The sequence below is a fragment of the Bemisia tabaci genome, chromosome 9, assembly GCF_918797505.1.
Source record: "Bemisia tabaci chromosome 9, PGI_BMITA_v3".
NCBI lineage: Eukaryota > Metazoa > Arthropoda > Insecta > Hemiptera > Aleyrodidae > Bemisia > Bemisia tabaci.
The window spans coordinates 7,002,409-7,022,098 of NC_092801.1; the positions used below are offsets into that span (position 1 = coordinate 7,002,409).

The 19,690-nt window shown below is 40.2% G+C and overlaps 1 protein-coding gene across 1 annotated transcript in view; it reads right to left on the reverse strand.

The window, feature by feature from the left end:
- Positions 1-19,509, reverse strand: part of Meltrin (disintegrin and metalloproteinase domain-containing protein meltrin) — a 207,457-nt gene extending 187,948 nt beyond the window's left edge. Inside the window, exon 1 of the mRNA XM_019045632.2 lies at positions 19,234-19,509. Coding sequence (XP_018901177.2) covers positions 19,234-19,315 — 82 coding nt within the window. The 5' untranslated portion in view covers positions 19,316-19,509. The remainder of the gene's footprint in view (positions 1-19,233) is intronic.
- Between the last annotated feature and the right edge of the window lie 181 nt (positions 19,510-19,690).

The window sequence follows — 19,690 nt, forward strand, 5'->3', positions numbered from 1 at the left end:
CGACCCAGGAGCACGTTAAGTTGTATCTCCTTTCACCGCGCTGTTTTACTAACCGAATGACGGTCAAGCTGCAGGAGTTTAGTCGCATGGACGTCCATATATTCTTGCTTCGGTCGAAAACATCGCATTTATCGAATAACGTAGCCATTCAGGAAGCGTCGACACTTGCGATTTCCGCGACCAAGTTCGAAACTCCCGTATCTGTCCTGCGACAGCTGCCAAATTTCAGGGAAATCGACTAATTTCAATGAGCTCGTCGAGAAAAGGGCGTGTTATTCGATCGATTTGACAACGCGAACTTTCGTTATCAGTGCTTCCGTATCAACAGACGTCTGCTGGTCGATCCTGGAAAATTTATCCCCGTTCGGCTCCCCGCCCAAACTTGCAAAAGTTATACTTAATCCTCGCGTTTTGAACCAACGCACAGTGGATCGAGTCAATTTGAGAGGTTGCACATGAATTTTTTGACTAAAACTGCACATTTTTATGATTATTTCGTCAAATTTTATACTTTAAGAGGTGCTTCTTGAAGAAAATCTCACTAGGAAAAGAATGAAACCACTTTTAGAACTTTGAAATCTTGTACAAACGAAATTATAAGCGTTTAGAGTTTTCAAATTTTGTTCGACTTCTCCTACTGACTCGATTCATTGTGTGGCGATTCACAGTAGCGTAGCGTGCTTTGCTTTATATCGATTGATCTACCATTAAACCTATGGAAAAGTATCGATAAACAGGGCGTTCGCAGCGAACACCTTAAGAATCGATTATTTTTCACAGCTTCAAATGGGGAAATATCGATAGATCGCAAAGCACGCCACGCCACTGGCGATTCATGCAGATGTATTTGAAAACTCGTTCCAGTGATGAAGGCAGTCTAGAAGCGGAATAATTGATGAGCCCCTGAATAGGCAGACTGTGAATTGAAGCGCTGCTAAGCGTGTTTCTTGGTCAAATGAAAGACCGAGTTTTATCAGCAGTTTATGACAACATCCAATGAAATTAAAATATATTAAAACCAGTAGCGGACGGAACGTTCCGGTCTTATATTAGCACGTTTCCTATGAACAATGTTACACGCGTGTTAATTTTTCAGTACTTTTTCAGAACCTCCATTTGACGAAATTCGACAAATTTAAAAAATTTCAAATGGAGACAAAAATGACCAAAAAATGAACAAAATTCCGGGTTTTTCTCGGAATTTCCGCACTTTTTCAATACTTCCGGACCCCCCTTGAAAAATCGGAGCTATTTCCGGACTTTCCGGAAATTTCGGACTTGTAGACACCCTGTTATTGCAAAATGTAAACCAAATAGGGATGCGATTCGCTTCCGAACGACAAGCGTTTGGCAACGACCGGACCAGGCATTTCAGCTGTTCCAGCGAAGAGCGAACGCAAAAAGGGCGTGTTCCGTAGAGGTCAATTTGTCACGGATTCCGTCTCATTTCATCACTCACCAGACACCGCAACTCCCGCAGGAGAGAGCAACGCCCTGAACAACCTCGTGCGGGGTGGAATTGGTTTTCCGAATTTGCTACTTGCGAAAGCACGACTTTCAGAAAACTTGGCGCAAGAAACACTAGGGTGGACACCGAGATGAAAGTTACGAGGGAACATAATGAAGACCCAGCACAAAGCTGCCGTGCTAGGTAAAAACGCCGTGTAAACCTGCAGGCGTCACCAAAAAAAGTTAAAGTCAAAAAAAGTCTCAATTATGCGCCTTGGCATGCATGCCCGATTGCCCGCATTAGAATTTGTTTCAAGACTTTAGAAGATTATTTTGGACAAGAACATTGGTTTAAGATACATTTATAGACTGAAATTTCGATTTTTCCCCAAAATGGACTACATTTTGCAATTAGGAACTATAAATTCTAGCCCGGGTTAAAGACGACGTATGCGCCATTAGTTTCCTTGTGCACTTACGTGTTTTTTCACATGAGCCAGTTTTTTTAGTTCCAAAATGCAAAATGCAGTCCAAATGGACTGCATTTTGCAATTTGGAACTATCAATTTTGGCTCTTCTGGAAAAACACTTATGTGCATAGGGAAACTAACGGCACATACGTTGTTGGTAAATCTGGCTAGAATTTATACTTCCAAATTGCAAAATATAGTCCAAATAATCCACCTATATAGGTTAAACAATGAAATACATCGATCGTATCCAGAATTCATTGCGCATAATAATTGGACTACATTCTGCAATTTAGAACTACAATTTCTGGCTCAGTTTAGAAACAACGTACGTAACATTAGTTTCCCTATGCACGTAAGTGTTTTTCCCGATGAGCCAGAGAGTATAGCTCCTAATTGCAAAATGTAATCCAATTGAAGATCCACCTTTGTTCGCTGATTTTGATCACCTCGTTCGCACAACTTTTAATGTTCGGCTCTGAGGACCGACATCGCGGCAGACAAATCGGACACCTGCATTTGCCTCGCCGGCCGTCAAATCCGCGAGCCTCGACTGTCTTCTGCGTCGGTCGCACCGCGCCCGTGGTTCCAGACTTCACCTGTCCCGCCAACATTGCCGAAACAATCCCAGATACATTAACACGTTTAAAGACGTCCGCAATTTTCGAGTTGGATGGATGTTGAAGGCACCGGTGCGCAGTGGATCGAATCAAAAGCCCTAGAGAGACGATCAAAAACCCAACCAATTCCGATCAAAGTAGCATCAAAGTGTCGGGAGTCATCAGTCTTAAACTCATTAATTTGCTTAGTTTTAAAATGAAAACTTTGCAGAAATGTTTCCTGTGGCAGGAAATGATGAATAGTGGCACTTCATTCTGATCTTACTTTGAACAAAATAGTGCGGCCCGTCAAAATTTGATGGTAGATGGTGACCATCAGTCATCAGCATGTCTACTTTGATCGGAATTGGTTCGGAATTTGATCGTCTGTCCAGAGCTAAAAGGAGAGATCGGACAAAATTGGGAATCTTTAAAAGCATATAACTCCGTTTATACAAAGCTTTGAGGTTCTAAAAGTGGTTCCACTGGTTTCCTCATGAAATTTTCTATACTGGTTCTTTTTTCTATTTTCTTTTATTTCCTTCAAATTTACATGTGACGAAATAAACGTCAAAAGTTGCAGTTTCAGTCAAAAATTTCATGTCCGACTTCTCTGATTGACTCGATCCACTCTGCCGTGCTAAGGAAGAACGCCGTATGAACATTCGAGAGTTGCCACATTTCCTTTGCTAAAATGTTTATTTTTGATGCGAGTTATGCATATTTTGCTTTGAAATTTTCAGGAACTTTAGGTAAAATTGCGTGCAAAATTATATAAAAAATTGGAAGAAAAATATTCATATGTTTACCAGGAAATTCGAGTTTTATCAAAGGAAATTTGGCAACGCCTCAAGGTTCATACGGCGTTTTTCCACAGTACGGCAGCACTGTGCGGTTGGCTGGCTCAAAATTTTGCGAGGGACGGGCCCTCCTGATAAAGGGGGCAGAAAGGGACAAGAAAGCATCGAGACTTTACGAGATTTTTTAAAATTTGTTCAATGGAGCCTTGGATACCTATGTAGGGAACTTATTTATTTTCTTCCGCTGCTGTTACTCAGTTTTTTTCAAAATCATAAACCAATTAATAATCAGACACCTGCAAATTATCCATTTATGGGTCTCGGCATAACTGCGTCAAATTTACCACACCTAAAAGTCTCGACCCAACACTGCCGTGCTATAGAAAAACGTCATATGAGCATTAGAATGCTAGCAAATTTCCCCTGATACAAAATGTATTCTGGAAGAAAGTTATGTGTATTTTTCCTTGAAATTTTCGGATATTTTGGATTAAATTTCGAAAAAAATTTCCTGAAAAATCGGAAGAAAACTAAAGACAAATCTCCCGAAAAATTCGCATATTTTCACAGGAAATTTGGCAGCGTCTGAGGGCTTATAGAATGTTTAAATGTAAACATTGATAAAAAATGTATTTTGGAAGAAAGTTATTTGTATTTTTCCTTGAAATTTTCAGATATTTTGAATTAAACTTTGAACAAAATTTCCTGAAAAATTGGAAGAAAACTAAAGACAAATCTCCCAATAAATTCGCATGTTATCACAGGAAATATGGCAGCGTCTGAGGGCTTATACAATGTTTTTCCTTAACACGGCAGAACACCTGAGACGCTCATTACATTTCAACCCCGGGATTTTTCGCCGATATGGCAACAGGGGTCGCACTGCAGCTGCAGTCCCCGCGCAGGGGCCCGGTCATCTGCTCATTTTCACCTTAAATATTTACAACTCGCATGGAATGGACCAGACGGACCCCCTACTCCCCCCCGCCCCGCATTACCCCTCCCCTCGCCAAATCGAATTGATGATTGGAAGTGATTAATTCCGCTCGATTCATCGAGAGCCAATTAAAAGCACGTTGTGATGGAGAGGTTAGGGAGGGAGGCAGGAGGGTTGGTTTAACAAATACTGGGTCTCCGTTGTCGATGATTAACAGCCGTGGACTATTTTAACCATGAGTCGAGGAAATGAGTGATGATAAGGTGCACGGAAAAATTACGTTATAAACGTTTCAAAAAAAAAAATAAAAAAAAATAAAAAAAATTGGTTGGACAGAACAAATGCAGTCATTCTTTAAGAAATCACGTTTGATATAAAAATCTACAGTGGATCCTAAGATATACTGCGCGATGCATTGTTCTATTTTCTCTCTCTGTTTCTCTCTCTTTTTTTTGGCTGCTGCAAATTAAAGGAGATAATACAATAGTATTCAGGGTGTCCAGCAATTTTCAAAGATGAAATTCCCTGACATTTCCCTGATTTCCCTAGCAAAAACGGCCAAGAACCGGGGTAAAATGTAAAATTCCCTGACAGACGGAAAAAATAATTCCCTGACAAAAAGGGAAAATATTCTCAATTCTTCGACACGGTTGGACTGATTAGATTAAAGAAAAAATGTGTTCCTGTTTTAGGGATAATGCAATAAATGGAGCAAAATATAGGGTGCCTAAACTTATAAGAGATATGTTTGCTTCATTTTTAAAATTTAAAGACATCAGCGGAAATCCTGGTAGAAATTTTAAGTATCGATTCCATTTTTCCGAAACTTGATTCAATTATCAATTTTCAACAGAAAAAATCCCTGGTTTTCGATTTCCCTGATACGAAAATCACTTGCAAAATAACATTCTCCGGTATGCCGAATTTTTGCGGATGCCCTGACGTTTTCCCTGATTTCCCTAGAACAAACTAAAATTTCCCTGACATTTCCCGGTTTTCTAGGTCGCTGGAAACCCTCCATATCCATCTGTAAAGAGTGAAAAATTTCCCACGGGTATTTTCTTGGAACATGATAATTGATTAAAAAATCGAGGTAGAAGCCAAAAATTGGATTTTAGGCTTGTAAGTAGTTCAATTTTTTTTATCAATCATCATGTTCTGCTATGCAGCTTAGCCAGCCGAATTTGGCATTAAGGTGACCAGGATTAGGTTTGGATTAGGTGGTGGGATGGACGCCATATTTTGTGTCAGAACGGCATGCGATATATCGCATCAATTGGTTCCATTTTGTCAGCTACTCGTCATTTTTCTCCAATTTTGAGATCGCAATTCTGTTGTCAGGAGACTAAAGCACTCACTTACCAATTTTAACAAAGAAATTTAACGTACTAAAGGCGTGGTTTTTTCAGAGAGAAAACATCGCATTCGAGTGCAGTTTCGATATCAGTATCGAATGCGATGTTTTCTCTCTAAAAAAACCACGCCTTCATTACGTTGAATTTCTTCCTTAAAATTGGTAAGTGAGTGCTTTAGTCTCCTGACAACAGAATAGCGATCTCAAAATTGGAGAAAAATGACGAGTAACTGAAAAAATGGAACCAATTGATGCGATATATCGCATGCCGTTCTGACACAAAATATGGCGTCCATCGAATCACCTTAAAATGTATTCCCTTGGCTTGACATTGAGTATGTCCAATATTCGAAAATAATGCACTGCTCCTTCATTAGACGAACAAGTGTGGGCTCCCTAAATCCACACAGAGCAGAGGTGTGGCCCGCGCGTTCCGGTCGGTTGACCCCAAAACATTCTCCACACCCACCCCCAACTTCCTCTCGCTATAACCCTCTCGACCCCAGAATGGGGAGGGAGGAGGGGAAATAGAGCGAAAGGACTAGCACACTTTAGTGGGTACAAAAGTAAAAGGGTTTTGAAGAATGAGTGTTAGATTTCTTCCCGAACGGAGTTCGGCTGGATGTAAATGCTGTACCTACCTATTCATAATAAAATTTCATCAAGTGTATTCTGAGCGAAAGTGCACATTTTGATAATGAAAATTTTAAACCCAGCAGTGAGAGTATATGTGAACGATAAATCAACTTTGAAAGCCCATGCACTTTCACTTTGAATCAACAGTTTTCTTGTAAACTCTGCGAAAGAAAGAGACTTTTTAGAAGCTACAACTCATAACTTCTGAAACGTTTCTTTTCTCCTCAGAGTTGTCCATGACCTTTGATGAAATATTCTTTGTAAGCAGTGGCGATTCTAGAAAGATGGAAAAGCTGCTTTTCCTCCATTTAAACGTATGTAAAAGAATCGATGTTTTGATGGATTTAAATGGAGCGAAATCAGTACTGCCAACCGGAAAGCATTGCCACTGTCTGGAAGTATACTTTTTGAGAAGGCACGGAAGAAAAAGAAAGAAATAACCTTATTCGGTTGCTAAACTGTTGGGAAATTAAAAAGCCCGGTTCCTGCAAAACAACGTCAAGTTCCGGGAATATCTGGACCACGTAAACAGAAAGGAATCAAGCCACATAAGCTATTGCCAACTTTGATTGGGCAATTTAATTTTTTACAAGAAAACGGTTGTGCGGATTTTCGTGCAAATTTTAGTGAATTTTGTCCACAGTGCGAAGCAAATTCCTTAAAATTGAAGGAATCCGCACAAACGTTCTCTCGTAAAAATTGAATTGCCCAGTTCAATTTGGCAACAGCTGATGTGGCTTGGTTCCTTTCTGTTACACTCGGTCCATCTGTAACCCGAAACGACTACAAATAAATAAAGTAGATATGTAATAATGAAAAATTCTAATTATGAAGCCTACAACTTGAACGGTTATTTTAGCACTGAATGACACCTCTGTCTGCGACCTAACGCTACAATGCAATGGAAACGTCGATCTCCTCGGCGATACAAAGCAAAATACACGACCTTGAAATTCACACGGTGTTGGAATAAAAAAAGACTGGAAGGGGACGCAATGAGGGTGTACTGCGAGGGGGGTTGAGGGGGGTAGGAAGGGGGCTGGGTCACACCGTTCATTCCCATGGCTCCATAAGTTCGCTGTAAAACCAGTGTACTGCCGTGCTAAGGAAGAACGCCGTATGAACATTCGAGAGTTGCCAAATTTCCCTTGATAAAACATGTGTTCTTGACGACATTCATGCATATTTTTCCTTGAAATTTTCAGATATTTTAGATTAAAATGCATACGAAATTGTCTGAAAATTTTGGAAAAAAATATTCAAAATTTTATCAGTAAATTTGATTTTTAGTGAAGGAAATCTGGCAGCGTCCAAAGGCTCATACGGCGTTTTTCCTTAGCACGGCAATGTAGCGCTGCATGCGCGTTGGGAGCATAAACAAATGGACGACACTTCGCAATTATGAACTATAATTTCTGGCTCAATTGAGAAACAGCGTATGTACGATTAGTTTCCCTATGCACATATGTGTTTTTAAACATGAGCTAGAAATTGTGGTTCCGAATTGCAAAATGCAGTCAAAATATGACTCAACTGGAGGGATACGTGGTTTCGCGCTTTGGGCATCGGCTGATTCCCTGATTTTTCCCTGGTTTTCCTGAAAAAGAGGGGTATCGATCGGGATCGATGAAAACCGTTCTTGGGCCCACCCTGAATTTCCTCAACTCCACACTGAAAAAAAATTCTCGGCGTTTTTACCAAGGTCCGTTGGTACCTTTACAATCTCACTTTTTTTACCAATTATTGGTAATTTTACCAAGACAGACTGGTAAGCTTACCTAAAAACCGGTATTTTTACTGTTTTTTCAGGTAAGAATACCACTTTTATAGGTAATCAATTCCCGGTAACTGTGCCATTCTATCTCGGTAATTCTACCACAGTCGATAAAAAATATTGGCGTTTTTACCAAGGTCCAGTAAAATTAGCGAGAAAGTTCAATAATTTTACCGAGATTTCTCGGTAAAATTAACAATTCCATAAATGGTAATTTTACCAAGAAAAAACTGGGATCAAATAGAACCGTGAATTCTTGGCAATTTTGCCCTTTTCTTAGTAAATACACCGAGATTTTTTTTTCAGTGTTTGTTCGACCTCTCCCGTTGACTCGATCCACTGTGCGTCGGGGCTTTGCAGAAAAAACAATCGGCGACACCCGACAGCGGTGTCTCGTATTCAGCAGACTGGAAAGACAGTGGCGGATTGCACTGGGTGACGGATCGTGGAACTACGACGCCGGCGCGCAGTGGACCGAATCAATCCGAGACGTCGGACACGAAACGTTTTACTGTTTTGATGTATGTTTTGGAACATTTTAAAAGGGGTGCTAACGGAAGCAAATTTCACGAGGAACTCAATGGAACCACTTTCAAAACCTCAAAATTTTGTAAAAACCGTGTTATGAGCGTTAAAAGTTTCCAAATTTCGTCCGACTTCTTCTACTGATTCTGTCCGGTGAGCGGCGGTGCATTCGTCATAATATGCGCGGCGGATACCACCTTCCCGGTTATACCACCCCGATCGGTACACGGGAACGAGAGACAAAAGAGACGAAGGTATTAAATCGTCATGCTCCCACGCGGAAAGATTGAAAAGGAAAAGATAAAAATATGCGGCGGCACAGGCTGGACTCTTCAAAGGCACGGTGTCTAGAATTTTATTCTTGACCACACTGGAAAAAAAACACATTGAATCTAGAGTCCAGACTCTTGAAAACATTGACAAGAAAAAGGACTCTTGATTCAATCGGATTTTTGCTTGAATCAAATCGAACTCCGCTTAAATTAAGAGGCTTGCTTCTTGATTTAAGCTAGATTCTGATTGAATCAAGAGTACTTTTTCTTGTCGATGTTTTTAAGAGTCTGAACTCTAGACAGGGCCGGATTTACCTACTTGCCGCCCATGGGCCGCCTGTATTTCGCCGCCCCCTTCTCATTCGTTTTGAAACATCAATAAAAACCATCAAGTGAACGTGCCGGAGGGGGAGGGGTGCATAAGACGCGTTTACCTGCTCGTGTTGGATACATTTCAAAAGTTGCAAAAGTTCACGGAACTTGACGCGAAAGTTAAGTTCCGTAAACCTATCTCTGTGGGGACAAGGTCCTCCATTTGTAAGAAATGAACCAAAGAATTATGAAAGAACTAACATAAATGTGGTTTAATAATTTTAACTTCCGCCGCTGCGCCGCGCTGATCACAGTGTGTTTGACGCGATGCGTGAAGTATTCATGCAGTCTTGTAGGCGCTATGCGTTTCACGCCAACCGCTCCTGACCGTGCGCACTGTGTTTGACGCGATGCGTGAAGTATTCATGCAGTCTTGTAGGCGCTAATATGTGTTACATGCCGATGCCGACCGCCGCACTATGGTCCGAATAGCCGGTTTAAGCGGCATTAAATCAGATACGTATGTTTAAACCTCGCAACATGAGTTTTCAGGGGTTTTTAGGGTCGCTGAGTGCAAAAATGCTAATATTCTTCAGGAAAAATCCATTTTTAACATTTTTATACTTTATATAACTGTGGTAATAATTTGTTCACAAACCTTCAATTGAGGCTTATGCTCCAAGTTGATGCGGTGGAGCAGTTGGCATCGCGTCTCACTTGTCTTCTTGATGTCCCGGGTTCGATTCTCGGTAGAATTTTTTTTTTTTTTATAAGTTTAAAAATTAATTTTACATTGGATGGACTATAAGAAGCTAAAAGTAGAGCCTCGTCAAACACTACTATCAAGGGAACTTGAAAAAGACAGCTCAGGATAATACTTCTACGTTTCATGGCTCCAGAGGCCTACTTTCAAGTCCCACCGATCAGCCGTTTGAACTTGTTTTCGTCTGCCAAGCGAAACTTAAGCTTAAATATATCCATTTTGATAGATTATTTGTTTGAAACATGGGTAAACGTAAAAAAAAAAACGTTTACGGGACCTCAAAGTGGCTTCCTAAGACAATTTCATTGCTCGGGAGCCTTACTTTCAAGTCCCACCGATCAACCGTTTAGACTTGTTTTCGTCTGCCAAGCTAAACTTATGCTAACATATATCTACACTGATAGATTATATGTTTGAAACACTTAAAACGTCAAAAAAAAAACTTTTACGGGGCCTCAAAGTAGCCTCCCGAGGCGATTCTTTGCTGTTCTTGAGCACAAAGTTTCAATTGGTCCCGATCAACCCCATCAACTCGTATTATTCTGCCTGGGCAGATTTAGGCTCTAATGCATTCGATTTGCTAGAATATGACAATGGAACATGATAAAAGTCATCGTCAATGGCATATGATAGCTAATTGTAGTAAGTGATAAGAAACGCGAAAACGTCATTTTTCATGAGAAATAACTTGAGGCTATGGTGGACTATGGTTCTGCCACTAGACTAAAAGGTAGTCTAGAGTCATGACAATAACTTCCGAGTAAAATTACGAGGTGCTCAGAGGTGCAAAGGATATTTTTTGGGTCCTACTTTTGCGATTTTATTGAAAAAAGTGACTATGTCTAAGGGTTAATCTAGAACATTAGATATGATGAAAAAGAACAGTTTCAGCATGAAACATCTTAAACTTATCTTGTATTTTGTGAATCAAGTGCCCAAACACTTTCAGGTACGGTGAAACGACGAAAACAAGCCCTTAAACACAGCACTGCCGCTCGGTAACTGGAATCGCACTCATAAAGTGCTCCGCGCGCCGCACTTCCCAGGCTTGTCACATCTTTATTAGTGCTTTAATCGAAGTGAAATTTTACAGGAGTCTTCTCTACAGTATGTACTATCGATCTACCTCTTAAAATCTAACTTTTTCCAAACTTCACTTTTTCGATTTATTGCCGCTTAAACCGGCTATTCGGACCATAGTGCGCCGCGCCGAGGGCTTGTCCTTTTCATCTCAAGTCCTCGTCATCATTCCTCTCTGCGCTGAGCTCCAGGCCAAATTGCGTGTTTAGTTCTTCTCTTAACTCGACTAATTAAAGATACTGTTTCTTGTATCACCGAAAAACGACAAAATTAGAAATTACTATACTCTCAGGAAAAAGAGATTTTGTTTCCTTTTCTTATAGATATTTTTTTTTTTTTCTGAATCCGATTTTTTTTATACCCACATTTAAAACAATGGGTCACTAAACCTTGTTTATTTTATTAAATATTCTGAAAGTACTATGTGAGTAGATAACGTGGCGATTTTTCCGCATTCTTATGGAGCCGAAATCGCGGAGAAAACCGCTTTTGAAAAATCTAAAAACTGCACGTCGTTGTGAATTCCGCACAAATCGGCGCCTCTTTTTGGCAGGATTTCAAGCGACAGCGGAGCGAATGCACCCACGCGTCGAGTTCGAAACACCGGTAGTCGATGGTCGGGTTCTTTAACCCGCCGCCGCCGAATGAAGAGGTGCGTCCACACCGAGGTGGATTGATTTAATCAGCCAAAATTGGCCTTTAATTGATACCACTCTCGCCTACGGAATGTCTTCGCCGCGCCAGGCCGCCTTGCTTTGCCGTCTTCAGGAAAAGCGCTGTATGGACCTTCAGGCGTTGCCAAATTTACTTTGATAAAATCGTCACCTTCCGTCCGAAGTATCACAAGCGCCATGCGAAAAATTCAAAAATGGAAATGTTACATGTGTGAGGAATTTGCGATTTGACTGTTCATTCTGGTGTAAAAGTTCGCGAAAAACACAATGGTGCCACTGGTTTTCTCTGAAATCAACTCTCAAGTTAAGGCCAAAATGGAGGGGATATCCCAAACGCTATCCTGAGAGCAATCCACGTCTACATTAAGACAAGCTATCATTGCAAAGGTAGGGAGCTAATCCACTGACAGGGCTGCCACTTTATTTGGGGACTCTAAAACTGAAAACACGTCATCACTGCTAATGTATTTGCTCCCTATCTTTGCATGGAGAGTTTGTCTTGATGTAGAGGTGGACTCTCAGGGTAGGATGGGATATCCCCCTCCATTTTGGCCTCAACTTGAGAGCTTTTTTTGAAAGAAGGCAAAAATTGAAGGAAAGTAAACCAACAGAGACAAAATATCGACGCTCAATGTGCATTACCAGAATTTCGGAGTGAAATTCTGAGCCGGAGTCTTACAACGCTCAAAAACCCCGATGATATGAATGCGAAGCAACGAAATAATCACGAAATAACGTACCTACATTTCAATGTTCGTCGGCTACCGCGCATAGGGGCGTAACTACATTTTTACGATTTTTCAGGAGAGCGGAAAGAAGATTTTGCAATGTTTCCGCGCTTCGTAATTAGGTCCCTAATTAAAATTTCGAAGTGATTTTTACAGACATAGAACCAGAAGATGATCTACTTTCAGGATATGTAAGCAAAATACCGAAATGAGTATTAAAACAAGGTGAAAACCCGGTTTTAAAAATATGCGTGTACTTACGCCCCTATGCGCGGCACACGGAGTGGTTAACAGGCGCGATACGCCCCTGATTTCTAACAGTCAGGTAGGAGTCTTCCTCTCCTAGGTATCGCCATCGACCATGTAGCGTATCATTATGTTATCGTTTAATGGCGTTAATTGTTTTAAATTATTTCCTTGTTTATTTGCTGCCTGTAAAGGTATTTGTTCCATATGAAGAGTACTAAAAGGAATTTGAAATTAAGGAAACGATTTTTTCAACTTACAATTTTTCCTCTAGTAACAGTTGCAAAGATTGTGACTATAACTCGTTTAACTCTACTTTCTGTGGAAAAAAGGAACGAAGATGAAGAAGAAGGAATTTAAAATACTCTTTATATTTTTAACGTTTAAAATAAAGTTATTAATATGTATTGAAAAAAATGGCCGGGATAATAATCGTAAAATCTATTACACTTCGTTTTCCATAATTTCTTCTTTTTCTTCGTTTCTTTTCTCTCTAATTTCAGATATTCTGTAATTTGAACTGTAAATTTTTATATAATTAATATTCTATTGTTCGCAAATTATACGGGATGATCTGAGCAGAGTGCTAATAGATTGGCATGTTTTTCATTGGTTAAAGGTCTCATTTTAAATTAGGTTTTGTTGAGGCTGATTGATTTAACGTTTGATTAAGTCTATCTTCAAAACGTTTAATGTTCTCTTTGCAATGATGGTGGCAAAAAAACTCTGCACCTAAGACATGGTGCGCACATATCTCTCCGGCATTGGACGCACTGGTTCCCCGTGGGGACACAATTTTGGGGTTTAAACATCGATAATGGCTCGGTGTCAGAAAATGAGAAATTGTCACAATGAGGATCGTTTTATTTTCTTGAGTTTTGATTGAGAGACTTCATCTGAATCAGAAACATCAATATCTAACTCGTATTCACTAAAACTGCGTTCGCTGCTTTCCGTTGCTGTGATTATCTCATAGTGATAATGCTTGTTGCGCATAAACAATACGCACACGCGAACCCATTTTGAATTCTGATTTATGTCTCGATGGTATCAAATTAAGCTGTTACGAATGCACATTATTTGCAGTTTAAAATCATACTCGACAAGCATGTTTTTTTCTAAACCAAATCGCGACCGAAGATCATAGAACTTGCGACCCGGAATGCACCTCACCTATACCGGTCAGCCAACACGCTAGGTAAATTTTGAGAGAGACTGAAGTAGACTTGGAAATTGAAGGTATAATCTGACGTGACCTCTCCAAGTTTTACAGCATTCCCACGTTTTCCATTCATTTGCAAGTTTTTGTTCAATACTTTTGTCTGATTATTAGGCCATGAGATGTTGAAACCTTTCAAAGAAAAAAGAGGTCTTCGGTAAGCAGCAAGCCAGTTTTGACGCCCGAAATCATGCAGTAAATTCAGCTGGTACGATTACCACGAATTCTGGTCGTTTTCATACATGTCGATGAATGCCAGACTTCAATCGCTGGCACCGGCAAGGAGATTGCCAAATTTATTTAAAGTCGCTGGAGCTTTAAACACAGTGCATATAAGCAGATCATTTTGCCAATTTGGTACCAATGTTGGCATTGTAAAACACGGAAAGGCATTCTGTTGATGCGTATGGAAAAGAGAGTGAGAGCCGATCGGGATTTTCCCGAAGGATAGAGGCGGTCCCTCGAAGAACTGACCATTGAGTGCGGGCGGATGAGTAGAATGGACCCAGGTAGCGCCGCGCATACAGGCGTAACAGCTGAGCTATCCCCGTTTCGCGCTGATCCGCCTCTATGCGCGCTCACGAGGAGAGCAAAATGTAGATACGCCTATATGTTTTTGCTTAATAACTCAAAAACTATTCGGATTTGAGCTTTCAGAGTAAGCTAGATCGAAAGAGCACCCTCTATTACATAAGAATCGACTAAAAACTCAAAATGTCAAAATCTGCGGTTACGCCCCTATGCGCGGTAGGCGACGTGTTGTCCAATTTTCCCGCCCAAATTACATTTTTACCGGGTGAATCTTCGGCAATATATGACTGGAGATTTTACTGCTTTTCCTTCTCTCTCATGATTGTAAGAATCGGGTAAATTTTCCAAAAAAAAAATTCGCAGGTACACTCTTGTAAACAATTGAATTGATTGTGTCAATTTTGCAACCTTTGGATAGAAATACCTTCCTTCGCTCGGAAAACGACGACACATGCGAGAGCACCATTAGCAAACTGCAAGATCCATCCCCAGGTGAAGTTAAAGCGCAGTACACTTAAAGAGTGAACCACCAAACAAAGTACGAATTTAAGCAATCTGATACATGTTTCCTAACCAGAATTTCACGTAGAACACGATTCGCGTTACGAAAATTATTGAAAACCAACTCCTAACGAAGATATTAACGTTTTTATTTCTCATCGGTTACAAGAAATTTGAACTGCCCGCTGACAAGAAACTCAAAGCTCTACGTGAGTCAAATCGCGCACTACAACGGTTTCAGCAAGCTTCTCAATCGAGCAATGTTCATTTCCCACCATAAGGTGTTCAAACTATCAGCAATTTGCTATAGCTGAGCCGAAGCGTCAAGATCGAGGTTGCCAGATTTTTATATCGCAGAGACTGTCATGATAAACGTTTAGCGCGCGATGTGAATCACGTAGAGCATTGAGTTTTCACGAGCGGGTGGTTTGAATTCACGCATCGAGAATTATTGAATATCTTCGTAAGGAGTTGATTTCGGTGATTTTCGTTGTGCGCATCGTGTTCTACGCGAAATTTTGATCAAGAAACATGTATCAGAATGCTGAAATTCGTACCTTATCTAGTAGTTCATTCTCCTTAATCGACATTCCTTTCGATACGTAAGTCTCAATTTATCGGTTTTTTTGACGACAATCAGGATGCTGCAGAATCCAAGGCAGGCTCTCCTCTCCTCTTTCATTCAAGGTTTGCGGTGGGCCACTACGACTACGGTTTCAGTTTCCCTACTGCGGCGTGGCGTGCAGCCCACACTCTCTCGTTGCATAAGTGGATGTGTATACGCAAAAAGAAACTTAGTACGAATGAACATGAACACAATCAAAAGAACTAAGAGTGACGAAAATCTAATGTACACAGTTTCTTTTAAAATTTTCAAAGACCGTTACTGCCGCCGTGCCAAGGAAAAACGCCGTACGAGCATTCGAGGGTTGCCAAATTTCCCGCGATAAGTTGTTCATTTTTTAAGAAAGTTATGAATATTTCACCTTGAAATTTTCAGGACTTTTCGCTGGAACTGCGAGCAAAATTATCTGATTAACAGGAAGAAAAATATTCATAAGTTTACCAGGAAATTCGATTATTACGAGGGAAATTTGGCAACGCCTGAATGTTCATACGGCGTTCTTCCTTAGTGCGGCAGATTAGAGGTCCGTAGTTTGAAATGTTGGCCTCTGTTATAATTATACAGCACTGGCGGGCGTCATAGCCTTAAAAAATAATATTTAAAACACGCAAAAACGCGAAAAATTGTTTCCGGACTCAGTTTATTAACGATCAACCGTTTAAATTCACATTCGTGGAGGTTGTGACAAACTAAAGTTAAAGATATTTAGCAGGACTGCAGGGTGTCCACTAAAATTTAATCTTGGATTTCCTTGACATTTCCTGATAATTCAGACGAGCATTCCTGATTTTATACACCAAATTGACACTCGTTCGGTTTAAAAAACCAAGATATTTGATAGAATGAATCAGCAGTCGGAAAATTCACAAAAATTGCTCGAGGCACTCAGAATTTCCTGAACTATTACCGATTTTCCTAACATTTTCCGATTATTACTGACGGTAGACACCCTGCTTCATTATGTAACTGAGCTGAAATAAGGAATTCACGTAATGTTTCATTCGTTCATGTTAGGTGGGATGTGGCGCGTAAATGGAAATAATTTGGCCCTAGCTAGTGCCAGATTCTTAAAAAATAACCCTTAAGATTCACTTTTCAGCCGCCAGACATGGGATCAGCCGAAATCGCCTTAGTCGGACGTTTACCACTGATTGACTCGCTGCGCGCAGCGCATTATTCAGTGCGGCCAAGAAAAGTCGAAGCGCCTTCAAGTTTTTTCACGCAACACGCGCGTCCACGGAGCACGTATAGTTGCATCCAGACGCTGTGATTAATTTTTTCAACTTTCTGTTACATCTCGCTTTCCGGAAGAGGCCTGATCATCGTTTTTGTTCAACATATCGTTTGTTTTCCTTTGTTTTCCCGATAATATTCTCTAAATAATTCGCTCGAAAAACTCGAGTAGCACTGGAGGGAATGAGACGCGAGTGAAAATTTTCAGCAACCGCATTGAAGGTCCGTGATTGGGTATTCTTGCCTCTGCTGCGGTTATTACGCAGCGGAAAATGTGCTTCACGATGCAGCCAAGAGAAGATAGGACGCCTTCAAGTTTTTCTTAGGCAACACGTGCATCCATGGAGTATGAATGGTTGCTTTTCAAAACCGAAATCAATGACATTTTGGAGGACTTCCACTAGGTATTAGGAGTCCACGTCAAATAAGTTTACGTACTCCCAGATTGCTACCAGAAGATCGTTTGACGTCGCTGTTACAAGTAAAGTAAATTCAAGAAACAAGATGGCGGATCGTCTGTCGCAGTCTCAAAGTGCGTATACGTGTTTGGCGTCGGTCTGTCATATTACCTACTTAATTTTCATTGTTTATTTTAGACTTCTAGACGTAGTACTTAGGTATCGTAAATCATAGTTGGGTGTGAAAACCAAATTTTCTGTCAAAACGCCCCCTGTTTTTTTTCATCCTCATTAACTCGGTTTCATACTGCTGATCGCTTTTTTCGTAGCCTTCTTTTCTTTAACTTTTACAAGAAGAAAGAAGAAGAGGAAGAAGAAGAAAAAAACAGAGGCCGTGTACCTACATCTTGTGATTTCCTCATTTATTATTCTAGGTCTTGCATTTTACTGTCAACGCGCATTGGTTATCAATTAACAAACCCCCCCCCCCCCCCTCCCCTCTACCCGGAGGCGGAGGATTGTACGGTATCTATCAGAACACTTATCAAATAAATGAAGAATGACGGGACAGAGGGAATTTACAATAGAACCTGGGGTCAAAAAGTCTAGCAACTGATTGTATCACTGCATGTAGTTCGCCAGCAGTATCAATCCAAGAGATAAACTTTTCCTGCTTGAACTTTCAGAGCGATGACTTCCACAGCATAGATTTTGAGCATGACAATGTAGAAGAGGGCAAATATTTCGTCAAAATATGCAGACTTGATTTTTAGCAGTCAATGAGTCAGGGAGGGCATTTTCATTTCAAGTTTTTTTTTCTTTTTTTTAATGGTTTTTCTTCATGTTGATTTCAGTAGCCGTCTGACAAGTGAAAATTGAATGAATAGCAACATCAATCATTCATGCAAAGTTTACTTTAACTAGACTTCTTCAGCTTGAAACCGGTTCTTGGGAAATCAAACAGAGAACTAATATTTTAAACATGCTCATGGACTAGATCATTAAGGTTTTGAATTTTATTTCCTTACCTAAGTACTAATTTGTGCCCTCATTCCTTGCCATTCATTATCAGTGAACTTTACTAACCTTAATTCCTTGGTCAAAATATCTTTTTCCTCTTGATCCATCTCTACTTTCACCTATACTGACCTAGGAATGGTGACCTTTCCCTGGATTAGAAACTTTTAAGTTCCAACAGGGAAGCCTTAAAACTGTGGATTGAGATTCACAGGTAAGATGACATCCAACACAAAGTTCTCTATACCTATAATAAAATGAACCCAGTGTGTGCAAAATCATCGCAATGATGTGCATGATACAACAGCGTTTTTTTGTCATCTTTAGAATAAGCTAATAATGACATTTGATATTAAGTAACGAGACGTACGCGTGTGTAAGTGTTTTAGAGACATACGCTTCAGCCGGATAGGAAAGATGGGATCAGCCCTTGAGAGCTACTTGAATTACTTAGAAGGAGAAAAAAAATATAGACGTTGCCTCCAACTTTTTAGTATTATGCAACTGTAACATATGCTGATAATTTGATTTTGTGACATTCCTGAATTCAATGAAACAAGTTGCGTAAAATACAGACCGAAATAAGAAATACCTAAATACAGATTCATGCAAAAGGAATAAGCAATGTTATGTACGTGAGCTATTCTACTTATGAGATTTTCAATGAAACAGTTGATCCAACCATTACTCAACCTAAGGCATGAGTTGACTTGAAATATTTATAGGTTGCGTTACATTGACTACATGGATAAACGACCAATACAAAAACAATGCCCAGGGATGTTATGTTACACAGTTCTGCTATGCAGCGAGAGGCAACAGAGCATCTTGCATGGTTTAGAGGGAAAAATTCAGTGGGTGGAAGTATTGTCCATACACCTGCTACAGAGGTACAGGTAGATAATGAAGCCTCAGCTGATCCGGGTGTACCTACAAGAAATGTAGGTACAGGTAACGCACTGATCCGGATACATTAAAGGGATGCCATAACATCGATCTGCTTTGTACGGTTTTGAGGGGTGATTGCAGTTTTAGTGAGAGATGCATGCAACATTGCTAAAAATAAGAGAGTGGAGCTGCAGCTACTCACCAAGTTTAGAAGCAACACAATTATCAGCACAGAAACTGATGAGGCACGAAAAAAACACAAACACACTAGAAAACTTCGCCATTCAGAACCATTATAGATTACGGCACTACAAAAATAAACAAACTATACACACACGAAACGAATTGGGGTAGCGATGTGGTAAGAATTACAAGAATAATATTACAAAATAATGATCGCGTTGGAAGGAACGCGGATATCACCTCCACGAGAACATCTGGTCCAAGACCTACTGATGAAAACAACGGGGCGCTCTGCTGGTGTCAAGTCCCCTCGCAGATCTGACGTATTTGCTTTGCTGGTGTGTCGGATTTCCAATCTCCCATTTTGCCCTCTTCTTTCATGCCTATTTTCAAAAGGTTGAAGGAGTGGAGTAATTGCATCTTAGCAAATACTTTTTCAAACTCAATATTATGAAAAAATATATCAGTATAAAAGA